The following is a 14,487-nucleotide window of genomic DNA, read 5'->3' on the forward strand; positions in this document are numbered from 1 at the left end:
CTTGTTACCATTAAATAATGTTATTGGCTTCCTTTATCTACTGAAACAATAGAAGTCTTAAGACTGCTTCGAATGATATATTATAGAACGTATATGCATGGTTTTAGGTCCTTCATGGTTTACATTTACAAATTCATTACCAATGTTATCTGGGCTTTTGTGGTGGTGGAAATTTGTTTTTTAACACTTTATTTAGGTCTCAGTTAAATGTTGACTGTTTCTTTATTTGATATAAGATACATAATTGGAACGCAAGTATCTAGATTTCTGATACAATGGCATGAAAGCTGTTTGGATGGCAGAGCTGCCCTTCATGAAGGAGAAAATAACAGGTGTTTCCCTGGAACCTTTTGTCTGTTATTTGCACTAGAAGCAATATAAACCAATTATAATTGTGAAATTATGTATTTTGTGCACTGTCTAATGTTCTAGTTAACTAAACAGTATGTAAAAATGTAATTATAAGAATTTTTGAGCAAGATGATTCACTTTTGCAATATAACAATGTAGTGTGGAAATGAGTATTGACATGCTATGTGCATTGTTAATAGAAAAGAGCATCAATGGGCTTACTAAGGTAAGAATTGGAAAAATTATTACTGAGATCTTTATTATCTGTATGAGGAGGTTAGACTAGATTCTTGTAATAGTCATTTAGCCTTCTGCTCCTTTAATCTTTATCTTGTGGTGATTCTGGCAAGAAATACTTGAGGCTCTACCATCTCCCCTGTAAAGAAATCCCAAGCCACTTTTCTTGTGATAATATAATGCCATTTGCATTTAAGTGTTTATGTTCCATGTGAAGAAGAAAAAGCCCCAACTTTCCACACTTGAGGGGATTTCTGACAAAAGCCTTAGGTACAAGAGCTCATTTAATTCATGAGCATCAAGAAAGCTGTCAAAATTTTGCAAAGGCTGTTTGTCTTGCATTCTTTCTTACTGAGCTAAAATATAGAATTTAAAGCCGAGGAAAAAGAAAGACTTTGGAGTTTCTTTTGATAAGTCAAAGTAATCACAATCAAGCCTTTAACAAGGCCAGTGAGGATTGAATCTACCTCTCCTTTTTTTCCTCTCTGTTCCCAGTCTGTAATTTGTGGGATTTACTACATAGTTTGCTGTGACCAAATTGCACAAGATTTATACAATTATTTTTTTTGCCAATAACAATGTGGAAATTTACTAGTGTTATCTTAGTAGTGGTAATTCGGACACTTTAAATACTACCGGAAATGGGAACAACTGTAGGCTTTCAGAATACTTTTAACACCCTTATGGAGCTTTATTTGGACAGATGCCTGATTTTATTGGCTTTCTTAAAATACAAACAGTGCTGAATATCATTCTGTCTGAGGTTCTTTTTTTTTCTGTGAGCTTCCTAAGCAGCTGCTAGGCATTTTCTTCTTAACATGATCTAGGATCCTCTGCCACCAGTAGATAGAAGCTGAATGTAAATACTTTCCCCTCCCCCCAGAAGCTCAAATGCAAATAAGCAGTCTGCAAGTGTAATGAACAGTTGCCTTTTGTCATAACTAAATGTGGGAATCAATAATGCAGTATAAAAGCTGTTCTGAGGGAGAATGACCGATCTAACAAAAATCTGGAGTGCTTATTCAGCAACTTGTCAATTTTTTTTTCATTTGAATGATAAAAAATATCTATGGTGAACTATGCTACAAGTTAACTATGAGAAACGTCATGTGCTTGCAAAAGAAATAAAAGCAGATCTGTTTGCAGTGCTACACAGAGTTTTGCAGTAATATTTTTAAAACTGGAGTAAATAAAGAATAATAGCTAACACAAGAGCTTTTAATTATCCCTAGGGAAGTAGTTGAAATTTCTTCTAAGAAGACAAAGCTACACTTTGTACCTAATTAAAGAAGATGTGCCAGTCCTTCAGAGACTGGATAATGATTTTCATTGTTAAGTTTTAGCTCCTAACGTTCTAGAAATGTAAAATTTATAGTTACAAAGTTTTGGATAGATTCTATGTTTTATAGATGGTGTAATGATCCTATCAGCCAGTCAGATGCAGTGTACGGTGGCATGTTCACCATCATGGAGAAAATCCTCCTGGAAACTATGGTAAGGCACATGGAAACTAAGGAGGTGATTGGTGAAAGCCAACATGGCTTCACTAAGGGCAAATCATGCCTGACTAATTTGGTTGCCTTCTATGATGGGGTTACAGTGTTGGTGGATAAGGGAAGAGCAACTGACATCACCTATCTGGACTTGTCCAAAACATTTCACAGTGTCCTGTATGACATCCTTGTCTCTAAATTGGAGAGACATGGATTTGATGGATGGACCACTCGGTGGATAAGAAATTGACTGGATGGTCGCACTCAAAGAGTTGTGGCCAACGGCTCGATGTCTAAGTGGAGACCAGTGATGAGTGGTGTTCCTCAGTGGGTCCAGCACTGTTTAACATCTTTGTTGGTGACATGGACAGTTGGATTTAATGCACACTCAGCAAGTTTGCTGATGACACCAAGCTGTGTGGTGTGGCTGACACGCTGGAGGGAAGGGATGCCATCCAGAGGGACCTTGACAGGCTTGAGAGGTGGGCCTGTGAGAACCTAATGAAATTCAGCACAGGTTGAACTGAGGTCCTTCACATGGGTGAATGCCAGGCACATGTAGAGACTGTTTGGAGAATGGATTGAGAGCCGCCCTGAGGAGCAGGACTTGGGGGTGTTGGTTGATGAGAAGCTCAACATGAGCCAGCAGTGTGTGCTTGCAGCCCAGAAAGCCAACTGTATTCTGGGCTGCAGACAGGAGGTCGAGGGAGGTGATTCTTCCCTTCTACTCTTCTCGTGAGAGACCTCACCTGGAGTACCACGTTCAGCTCTGGGACCCCCAATATAAGAAGGACATGGAGCTGTTGGAGCGAGTCCAGAGGAGGGCCACGAAGATGATCCGAGGGCTGGAGCACCTCTGCTATGAAGACAGGCTGAGAGAGCTGGGGTTGTTCAGCCTGGAGAAGAGAAGGCTCTGGGGAGACCTCCTGCCTCCCCCCTCTCTTCTGTGCAGGTTCGAGACTCATTTTGAGCCATGTTTCAAGCCACGTTTCGGACTCCTTTGTCCCTGTCTTAAATAGGGCATTCACAGAGGTGCCAATTGACTTGGCCCTGGCCTGAGGGACAAGAGGGGTCTGACCTGGCCAGAGACCAGTCCGACTGGTTTTGGAGCCTGGGAAGTTACAGGGGTTGTCTCTGCATCCCCTCCTGTGCTACCTAAACCCCATCACATAAACCCGGCACAGCTTTGTACAATTGTGTAGTATAACCCACTTTGGTATATACATTTTGTAGTATATACTTATGTAGTAGATACTTATGACTCTGTGTAGAGTTAGCTGTCTGTAACCCTAGACTAAAATGGAGCGTAGAAGAGTAAAGACGTGACCATAAGGGAGGCCTTGACAGTACCGTCATGGGGTGATACTAGAGGCCTCAGACCTTATGAACAGCTCACCAGTGGCCAGTTACTGGTCATCAAATAGTATGACCTTGACAGCAGAATAAAACCAGATTTAGGGGAGACAAAGAGAACAGATCTGTGGCATATATAAAATATGTATCTGGTGAATGGAGAGGTAATGTGGACTCGCAGACCGGTGGAGAAATAACGATCTGTAAAGCACATTAGCAAACATAAAAGAGGAGCCTGAGAGAGAAAAGAGGAAGAAATAGGCAACATCCTAGTCCTCACGGCAAAGGACTTAGGATGCTGATAACTCAGTCATCATACACCACCTTCCCAGGTTGAAGCCATTGACCTTAAGACAATGGCTTAAGGGGCAGTGGAAGGGTGAGCAGGGGTTGATACTGAAAAGATTGTGTGTATATATGTCATTTTAACAGTACTTTGTTTGGAGTGTGTTAGTATCATTTTAAATGGACTAATAACGGTCCTTTGATTAGACTATTACAACTTTCGTTAGGACTAAAAATAAGTTCTTGGCTTTTCATACGCATCACAAGGTCCAAAATGTAAGAAATCAGTGGGAATTCAAGCGACCTATTTTGTAACTTGAGTGTCCCACCTGAGTAACAGTATGCATCTTCTGATTTTAGGTCCTTAATGCAGAGGGGCCTAGTTTCCTTTCAAAATTGGTGTAGCTTTGAGAGAGCGATCAGAACACTGAACTGGGGATTGCCTTCTTATCATTGATCATATAAAATCCTTATGCTCTTAACTTCAGCGGTTTTACCTGATCTGTTAGATCTTCTGCTTCCCTTCTTGTCAATTCCATTTTCATTTCATCACTAGATTCTCAGATGATTAACTTGAAACCTTGGTTTTTGGAGGTTCTTCAGACTTCCTTTCCTGTGTATCTTTCCTCTGTTTGCATTCTGGTTTAGTTTTACTCTTTTCTATTTTACTGGACTGTTTACCCTGTATAACATTTTTAAGTACCTTTGCTGACTTTAATCCAGTGTTATTCATTATTCTGTAGAGTTGGGGGATGTACCATTTATATTCCAAAGATGTAGTTAAACTATAGGTAAAATGACTAAACCATGTTTTAAGTGTGTTCACAGAGATTTTCTTGATGCTTTTGGATATAAAAAGATGACTCTTCATTTTCTAACAGTGAATGCTGTGAAATACAGTGCTCTAATACCTTTCTTGCCTTGCATGAGCAAGTAGTTCACATCCTTGACAGGCAGCTTATTTCTCAAGTTAAAACTATTTTGCCATTGATGAGGTTTTTTAACACTTATTTCATTTTTGAGCTAAATAAAATACTTCAAGGAAATCTGTGAAATTTGTACACTAAGAAGACTATAGCGGTAATTGGATTTGAGGCCTTCAACTTTCTGTTTATAAAACACAATAACTTTACTCAACACCAGACAGTGTACAAAATCTCATTAACACTTGCAGCTGATGTGATTTGGAGCAATGGCAAATGTTTTTTTAGGTTTCCAAGGAAGCAGTGCAGTAGTGTGGCATATGAGAGTATAAATATACGGATGTACGTATAACAATTTCTTACCATAAAAAAGAAACAAGATTAGAGGTGAGCTAAATAATATTTGTAAGTGAGCTACACCCAGCCTTACACTTCCCATCCAGCAATGAAAAACTTCGGCTCTAACAGAGTCTGAGTTTTGCCTGTGTGACTTCTTACCAACCTTCTGTACAGTCAGCTGGGCACAGCGTGGTTTGTGTTCTTGTCTACACTGATAATAATTGTCACTATTTCCTAAAAGTTGTTAACTGGATAACCACAGAACAAATTTCTGTTACCAAAATAATTAATGTCCATGGCATTAAATACAGCCCTTAAAATAGAATAGACTTCACTGAATGATTTTCCTTGAAAGATTTGTTTTTGTACTCAGTTGGACATGTGTAGGTGAGCTGTTTTTCATAAGAGAATGGAAGTCTGGTTAGAGTATCACATTCTCTGGAGTTGCCAAAATAATAAAATTTAACCATAGGTAAGAGGAAAAATATAAAAATTGTCATGCTAATTATATCTCTAATCTTTGTAGTGCAATAGCCTGGACTGGCAGTACTTAGGACAGATTTTTCAAACTCTGATTTAAGAACCATCAAACTTCAAGTAAATTTATTCAGTTAAGTAGTAACATGGTTGTAGGGGAAACTTCTTCCAAAGCCCAAAGGACCGATGACTTTGTTGTTCAGTATGTGTGTACAAGTTATTTACTTAAGCTTAATCTAAAGTTAATTATGACTCTTCTGTTTATCTCCAGTTGTTCACTATATATATGGAGAATTTGCTTGTCTTCTCCTTGATCTGTATGTTGACACGTGATATGCTGTAGGTCAAGGAAGGTTAATCTTTACAAGCTGTATCATCCTGACACTTGCCTCAGTGATTATATTTGAAATAACCAAAAGGCATGCCTGTTGTTTTTGTTAATCTCAGCTGTAATCATAGAACTATAGAATGGTTTGGGTTGGAAGTGACCTTTAAAGATCATCTAGTCCAACCCCCAATAATGAAGTGTACTGTTTGCAATTTATTAGTGTACTGCAGATATAGTAGATTTAGTTATTTTTCCTTGATTGTAGAGAAATAAATATTGGAAAATGATGAAATGGACACCCTTGCATTTTGCATGTCTTCTAGCAAACTTAGGAAAGAACATGGTTGATTAGATCTGATTATTATTGAAAAAAAGTTGTCATTTCCTTCATTATGAAATTACTGTGCATAAGTAAAAGTATTGGTTATGCTATATTGGTTTATTAGAGTTTGTCTCTTCAGATTTTTGGATTAATAACTTGTCTAACTTTGATTTGGGTTAAGTGATGCATTGTAATGAGAGTTCCATGTTTCTCCCATAGATGAGGACCATTGTGTTTTCACCTTTTCTTGCATACCAGTGAAAGCAGCATTGTGTTGAAGGAAGTGAAGAATTGAAATTGGTGCAAATATTACTGATTGATATTTCTCTAAGTTGACATTTTTATAATTATCTTTCCAATTAAGGCCTCAGTCCATCCCTATTGGGATAGTTTAGATCTGATGTGTCATCATAGTTCAGTTATGCATGAGTAATTATTTGCTAATAGTTTTTCATGGGTAGTTGTTTTCAAGTCTTTATTGATTTCTGGATGTTGGTTCCCTTCCCAAATTCATTGAAAAAATTAAGGTGAATTGGCTTGGTAGTATGGAACTCCTCTGAATTTTCTGAGTTCTCAGGAATGTATACGTACTTGCAAGTATTTATAATTTTTAAGAAGTAGTGATGACCATAATCTGTTTGAATGTCTTATTTTTCCTTGGTTTTCTCTTCATTTTCAGGTCTAGCAGTTTCTCTTCAGTTGCTTCATGGAGACATAGAACAAATTAGGAGAGAGTATACGTCCATGTTTACCCATGGAGTGTCCATAACAAGGAAACTAGGTTTTTCCAATATTATCATGCCTGGTAAGTTCAAAAGAAAAAACTCTCAATAAGCAGCAGAAAAAAGAACTAACAAGAAATTACTTAGTTTTCATCTGCTTTCCAAATAAATACTGTATTCTAAAACTTCTTAAACTTATCCAGAGACTTTTATGTTAGTTTTTTTCAGAAGAAAACTGCATCCCAGTGGCCCCATTGCTTTATACATTGTATAGTTACTATGTCAATGCCAAAAGGGCATACAGCCATAGCAGCCTTTTTGGAGAAATGAAATCCCACTTTACAGAAGTGAAAATGACTGAATGCAAGACTGCTGAGCTAACTAGAGATAACTAGGAGAACATAATGTTCTTACGAGCTAGTAGCTTTCTAAATAAGGATTCACAGAATTTCACTGACACTGTACAGCTTCTGGTTTCTCCAGGTTTGTGTCTCAAATACTGGAAATTAAGATACCAGAAATGGATAATAATAGGGATGTAGAGGCTTGCTTTATGTTGTATGACAATATGCAAACACTTAAACAGATGCTAAGGAAGGTAGAAAGAATGTGTCAAAATGAATGTGAAGAAGCAAATCCAGGAAGAAGATTTCAGTACTATCTATAGTTCCATCCCTGAAATGAACATTTTGAAAAGTTTAATGTGTTGCTGGAAATCATAAGGCAAATGCCTCTTTAAATGAAATGCACACTTGGAAGCAGACTGGTTTGACATGATTATGATGTTGTGTTGTTGCTAAGAAATGTTGCAGAGAGAGCTCACATCTTAGTTTCAACTGAGTCCACACACAGTGCCTTAACTCTCAAATGTAAATCATCCTCATGACTTGCAGATTTTTAATAGGGGCTACCTTCTTCTTATAAAGATCTGTCTTTGTATTCCTACGTACCTAAATCAGCAGTAAACTAAGGTTCTGAGGCAAGAATAAATAAGCTTCAACACTTCACTAATCAAGGAGGTCTTAAATAGGCATTTAAAACTCAGTAATGAGTCTCAGCTTTAGCTATGGGTGTGTATTTCTCTTGAACTTCTGCCTGGAATTGACAACCGAAAATTCACTCTTGTGTTCTTACTGCCAATTAAACATCTGTCCTTCTGCATCCTTGATCAGTACTGCTAATCAAAACATTCACAGAACATGTTAATAAAACAGTTTTAGCATTAGTATGAAAATACTCTGCTGCTGTCACTGCAATACTTAGAACAATGAAATACGTGAATCAGGTACCATTTAATTTAGAGGTAGATTATATATGTATGTTTAATGGAAGCATTCAGTTGAAATCTTATGGCTTATTAGCTAGGGTTTATTTGTTATATTAATGTTGGATTTGTAATCTGAATCAAATGAGTATTGTAGATAATATGGCCAGTAACAGTGGAAGCATTTTTACTGAACACACTATAACTCCCATTAAGAAACTTTCTCCATTATCTATGATTTAATGACCTTCTGCTCTGTGTTATCAATTTTTTTAAGTTCTATAAATAGCTCTTCTATCCCCTCACGTTCCAGTTGTAAAATAATGTGATGTACGAAACTGTGCAAAGCATGTTATAGCAGAATTCTGTGTAATCAGCTGCTGAAGGAGTTTCTCAGCTTAGTTTCAAAGAATTGTGCAGGCTCTCTTTGTCCCTTTTTGAGTTAAAAAAAAAATATATGGGTTCTGGTGTGCACTTTCTCAGTCCAAATGTATTCATAGCTCAGTTTAGAAAATGTAGAACTTTTATTCTGTGTTTACTGGCATAGAAGAGATTTCTCCTAAAGAGGAATAATCATCTCACTCTTGCAATGATGAATTCCAAGGGCTAACCAGAGCAATGTGCCCTAGGCACTGAAATGCCCTCAGGAACCTAGCCTTTGAAATGCCTTTTTCTTTTAAAGCTTCTCTTTCATTTTGTTTCTCTTCTAGTGTCGTTTTTCAGAGATAAATTAGAGAACTTCATCTTTTGCCACTGGAAATGGTCATTAATTAGATCCTATTTTATATTTTTGTTGAAATTAAGTATGTTGCTGTGGCTAATTAGCACTTAGGTTAAGGTTCTGAACCAGTCTCTCTTGAATTATTCAATAATACTTCATGCTGTTAAACTACAGTATCTCTTTTATAAATGCCATATTTTAAGTCTCTCTCCTATTCTGCTATATTTAAACTCTCTCTGACCTTCATTTATCGTCATATCAATCCTTTTCTCTTTGGAGGTTTTACTGTTAAAAGTAACTAGGATCAGCATACATGTCAAACCAGAATTTTGTTGACAATAATAATGCGTATTTTTATAGAGGAATGCTTTTTATGTGACTAGAGCCTGACAGGGTGAAGCCACAGAATGCTCCTTCCAGGATCCATGAAATTTTTTAATACAGAACTCCAAATGTTCTAGAAAATTTAGTAGATGGCTAGAAAAAAGCATATATGATTCAAAAAGACTGTGGAATAAGCAACTCACTTTATTCTAGCTGACAGAAGAAGGACAGGCAGTGAAAATGTCATCTTGTGAGTCTAATCAACATGCATTTTCCAGGCTTAATTGGGACTTATGGGTAGACTCTATGCAACCACTAGTAATCTCCTTTCTAGCATCCTAGTGTGGCAGTCTACAGATGCACAACCCAGTATTCCTGAAAAGCTTTGCACAGCATCAAAGGACAGGTGTGCTTACACCCTGAAGTTCTGTGTTCACCATTTCCTCAAAGGACAGAAAACCACATCATTATTTAGCATATAAAATTTAGCATTTCATATTTATGAACATGCTACACTTTTTGAGCAGTACTTTAAGTTAGATTAACATACATAGTAGGTTATGGAATGTGAAAGCCCTTTTGTATTCTTCTTTACGTACTTTTACCAGCTTTTTTGGTATTTTATGTAGTAAACTCTTACGGAATCTGTTTCCAAATTTGACGTACAGCATCTGTATCAGTGCGTAACTTCATTACCGCATATGCTCGTGTGTTCTAGCACGTGGGCATGTACACATTTTTTCACATCTTCCTGGAAGATATATAATTCCACAAAGCAGCTTGATCACTACTATGTGTTGTCTGAGGTTTTTAGAATTGGAATAAACCCTAGCACAGCTGTTTGTCTAAATGAGGACTTACTGGAAAACCCATAGGTCCCTGGTCGGACTGCCAGTTGTAAACAGACTCTCACAACTGTCATATCGTAAGCATCCATATAGTTGCACATCTTCCTTCCTTGTGCTTATCAGACCAGAACTACATCTGCTTTACTTTATTTAAGCTATACTGTTCTTACTAAGTCTCTTGCTGGTAGTAGTTGTCTTGACTGCTTGGTACATTCAAAGCCAAAATCCATTCAGCATGAGACACTAGCACATGAAGTGATCTCATGTCTTTCTGTAGAATCCTTTTTTCACTAAGCAATTCAGTTAGGTACAGCCCTTACTTCCTGGAACATTACCTAGAAACTTACTTTATGCAGCTTTGTTTATAGTATCAAAGATAATTCTTCTTTAAAACAGCTATAGATAACAATTTTGAAAGTCTCCGTATCTTATACAGGAGCTCACCTCCAAATGTGTTAGTCCATAAAATGTACTGCAATGTATAAACAATTGGCATGTTGGCCAACATCATAACAGATTTTCCTAGATGGATATCAACCAGCTATAGACAACTTTTTTCAGCTTATGATCTGAACTGGTGGCATTACTACTGCTGAAGTCTCACCACCACTGGCTCTGAGTTAAGATCAGAGTTTCTATTTCTTCCTGTCCATCCAAATTATTAAACTTTTATGGTATTAGAAGAGGTTAAAGTATTGATGAGTCAGTACAATGTTATTACATTGGCCATTATTTTCCTTGTACATAAGCTTAGAGGGTCTATAATGCTGGCATTTACACCTGAGCTGGTCAGTCCTGACTGCAAAGTTTGTAATCCTTCACTCTGGATTTTTTCTTTCTCTTCTAATCCTGTGGTATAGTTTAACAAATAACATAGTTAAAGATTCTACATGAAACTGCAGTATTAATTTCTGTAATAGGATTTTCATGCTTTCAGACTTCATTGTCAAACAATAAAAGTTGCATTTTGTTTCTCAATGTTCTGTGTTTTTTTTACAATTTCTACTTATTCAATAGGTAGCATGAGCTGCCCAAGATGTTTGCAGTGCTTTTGAGTTTCCTACATTAAGCTTTCATATACTTCATTTAGGAAAAGTAACACAGGTTTTTTACCATCACATCTGCATTGCTTTGTTCAACTTTTAACTTACTTAGATATCCTTTAGCTGTCCAGTTAAATCTCATCACAATCCTGTCTTTGAAAGCTACTGAAAATGCTCATTACTCTTTCATCTGGATTATCAAAAAGTCTTTTATTCATCTCATATGCAAGCACGTGTTCTCCAATCTTTCTTACTTTCTATTTTCAGAAGCTTTTAAAATGAAACTAGAACTAGAATCTTTGTCTTTTTATACAAATGATCTCACAAAATGCTATCCTTGTGATAACATGCATTTTTCAATGATGTGATTTTGACTAGAAGCATATTACCTCTTTCAAAACTTAGAATAAGAGTCTGGAGAGCAAAAACGTAAAGCAAGCTATGGAATCTGTTCTCTTCATCATGGTGTCTGTATCTGTCAGTGAGCTTGGACTTAGTAAAGAGCTGTTGATTGTAGGAAAAGAAATATATGTCTGACACGCTTAAGCATTTTTCTCCAACAAGCAGTGGTATGAATATTTTCAATCTTCTTTATCCTGTATAGAGTACCAACAGCCTAAATTTAACACCTGCCATTGTTTGCTATTCTGATTTCCAAGAATCCAAAAATATGTGGTTTTAATTACTGGAAGTAATATTGCCTGGATATATTAGTTACACAAAATATGTTTAAGCAATATTGTGGAGTAAAGACACCCTGAATTTTGACCTTTCATAAAACTGTAATACTCTATGGGGAATATCCTCTGCTTTCCAAATCCTATTTTAATTCTTTTTTAAAGCTTTGATTCTATCTACCAATGGAATTACCATTTCTACAAGTCACTGGAGTAAACTAAGATACTAATACATGACTACATACTTGATTAGACAAGTGCAAGGAACATCTATATTTTTTTCCATCTCCTCTGTCTTATTTTCTTGGTTCATTAGGAACTGAAGGAAAAATAAATGAGAACTATGGAAAAGGAAGAAAAGCCACAATTTAATTGGGACTTCCTTTGATTTAAAGTCTCTGGAAGTGGAGAATGGGGTAAAGGATCTTATGCGGTTTATAGTATTTGGAAGAGTAAGCTAGCTTTCTTTTGAGCATAGAATAAGTAGCAGTGATGCATGGGAAGTGTATACAAGGATAGTTATGGCTTGGAAGTCTTTCTTCAATAAGCCAGGTAAGGAGTGTTAGCAAAGTAACAAGTGAATGCTTTAGCTCTGAAAAAATAAATAGTCTTTCAAAATTCTGTTGGAAAGATTTTCTTTATATTGTAGCTATACAAAATTAACACGCCAAAGTTTTCTGTTAAAAAAGCTTGTCTTTTATTCCCCACTTGTTCAAAGCAACTTGTTTTACAGCTTATTGTTAAAAGGAAGAGCAAAAAAAAAGTCACAGAGCAGTTGGGTCTTACATGGTAGGTCTACAGTCCATTTGAAATCTGAAAGTATTACAGTTTGAGAATCCCTTGTAAAGGACGTTTCATTTGCTTAATCAGCTGTTTTCTGATGGGTGTTTCTTAGGACTTGTTGATAGTGTCTGTAATAAAGCTGAAAATGCAGATAATATTCTGTTGAAAACAGTAGGGTAACTGAGAAAAGGAATCTATTAATTCATCTTTGCCTTTGATTTAAATGCCAGAGCTTACTTAATGCAATAGTAAAAAGGCAGTAGTGTTTCCAAAGTCACCAATGCTCTCAAAATTCTGACACATGCAGAGTTGTTTTAGTGTTTGCCTTATATAAACAAGAATGTCAGTGATAATATGAAAACTAGCTAGCAGTATATAAATAACAGAAATGGTCTTATTTCTTTCTGCCCATCCCCTGTCATATACTTAAATGCAGACACTTACCCCGCCCCAAATAAGTTTTTGTCCAGTATCACCCAGAGAGTCCCAGACTCAGACCTTTTGTTTGTATGAATATGTTTAAGCACCGAGTACGTTTTCTCATTCTTCAGTCACGTGTGAATATTACTCATAAATAGCAATTATTGTGATGCAAAAGCTTCTGGAAGTAGCAAAGTTGTTCTTTGCCACACTAATGACAAAGTCAAGGTATTGCTATACGGGGAGAAAGCACTAAACAGACAACTGACTGATGGTTATCGCGGTCTTTGGATCTGACACACGTTCACTGGCAGCTTCAAGCATGGCAATGAGATTTGCCCCGTTTCTTCAAAGTGTTGAATACATTCGCTGATAAGAAGCCAGCCACTCTTTCCATATCTTCTACAATGCAAAACAATAAAGAAATTGTTTCAATAATGGGAATTCACTTTCTCCAGTAATAAAATTCTCTGTGAAATGCAGTGTGCCCGTAGCTTCCTGAGCTGACCTCCTTAAGGATGTCCTTCTCCCGGATAACATCCTTCTGTGCTCCGATTTTCACAAATGATGCCAGATTGATTAACATTAATTTTTATTTAATTGATTTTTTTAAATGAAATACAACTCTGGATCATGTGTAAGAAATCAAGAAGGGAAGGGCAAGAGACTGACATAGCTGAGTAAAGACATGCTGGTCAAGCTAAAGGGCAACATGAAAAAGCGTAGGCAGTGGAAGCAGGGACAAATATCTTGGGAAGAATATAGGGACGTTGCCAGGGTCAGGAACGCCAAGGCGCAGCTGGAGCTGAACTTGGCAAATGACACCAAGCTGAGTGGTGTGGTTGACATGCCTGAGAGGGAGGATGCCATTCAGAGGGACTTGGACAAGCTCAAGAAATGTTGTGAGGTTCACAACAAGGCCAAATGCAAGGTCCTGCACATGGATTGGGATACTGAATACTCCCAGTATCAATACAGGCTGGGGGATGCAGGGATAGACAACAGCTCTGTTGAGGAGGGCTTGGGGATACTGGTGGATGAAAACCCAAACATGAGCAGACAATGTGCACTCGCAGCCCAGAAAGCCAGTCCTGGTCTGCATCAAAAGAAGCGTGGGCAGCAGGTTAAGAGAGTTGATTCTGCCCCTCTGCTCTGCTCTTGTGAGACCTCACTTGGAGTATGGCATTCAGCACTGGAGCCCTCAGCACAGGAAAGACATGGAGCTGTTGGAACAGGTCCAGAGGAGAGCTACAGAAATGCTCAGAGGGATGGAACACCTTTTCTATGAAGAAAGACTGAGACATTTGGGGTCCTTCAGTCTGAAGAAGAGAAGGCTCCAGGGAGACCTTATTGCAGCCTTTCAGTACTTAAAGGGGGCCTACAAGAAAGAAGGGGACAAACTTTTTAGCAGGATTTGTTGTGACAGGACAAAGGGTAATGGTTGTAAACTAAAAGAGGTTAGATTCAAACTAAATACAAGGAAGAAATTTTTTACGATGATGGTGGTGAAACACTGGAACAGGTTGTCCAGAGAGGTTGTGGATGCCCCATCCCTGGAAACATTGAAGGTCAGGTTG

At 37.4% G+C, this 14,487-nt stretch overlaps 1 protein-coding gene across 1 annotated transcript in view; it reads left to right on the forward strand.

Moving 5' to 3' along the window:
• Positions 1-14,487, forward strand: part of DOCK4 (dedicator of cytokinesis 4) — a 261,513-nt gene that overhangs the window by 146,162 nt on the left and 100,864 nt on the right. Inside the window, exon 13 of the mRNA XM_086609922.1 lies at positions 6,788-6,913. Within this exon, the coding sequence (XP_086466048.1) occupies positions 6,788-6,913 (126 nt within the window). The remainder of the gene's footprint in view (positions 1-6,787; positions 6,914-14,487) is intronic.

The sequence above is a fragment of the Tauraco erythrolophus genome, chromosome 4 (assembly GCF_009769465.1).
Source record: "Tauraco erythrolophus isolate bTauEry1 chromosome 4, bTauEry1.pri, whole genome shotgun sequence".
Classification (NCBI taxonomy): domain Eukaryota; kingdom Metazoa; phylum Chordata; class Aves; order Musophagiformes; family Musophagidae; genus Tauraco; species Tauraco erythrolophus.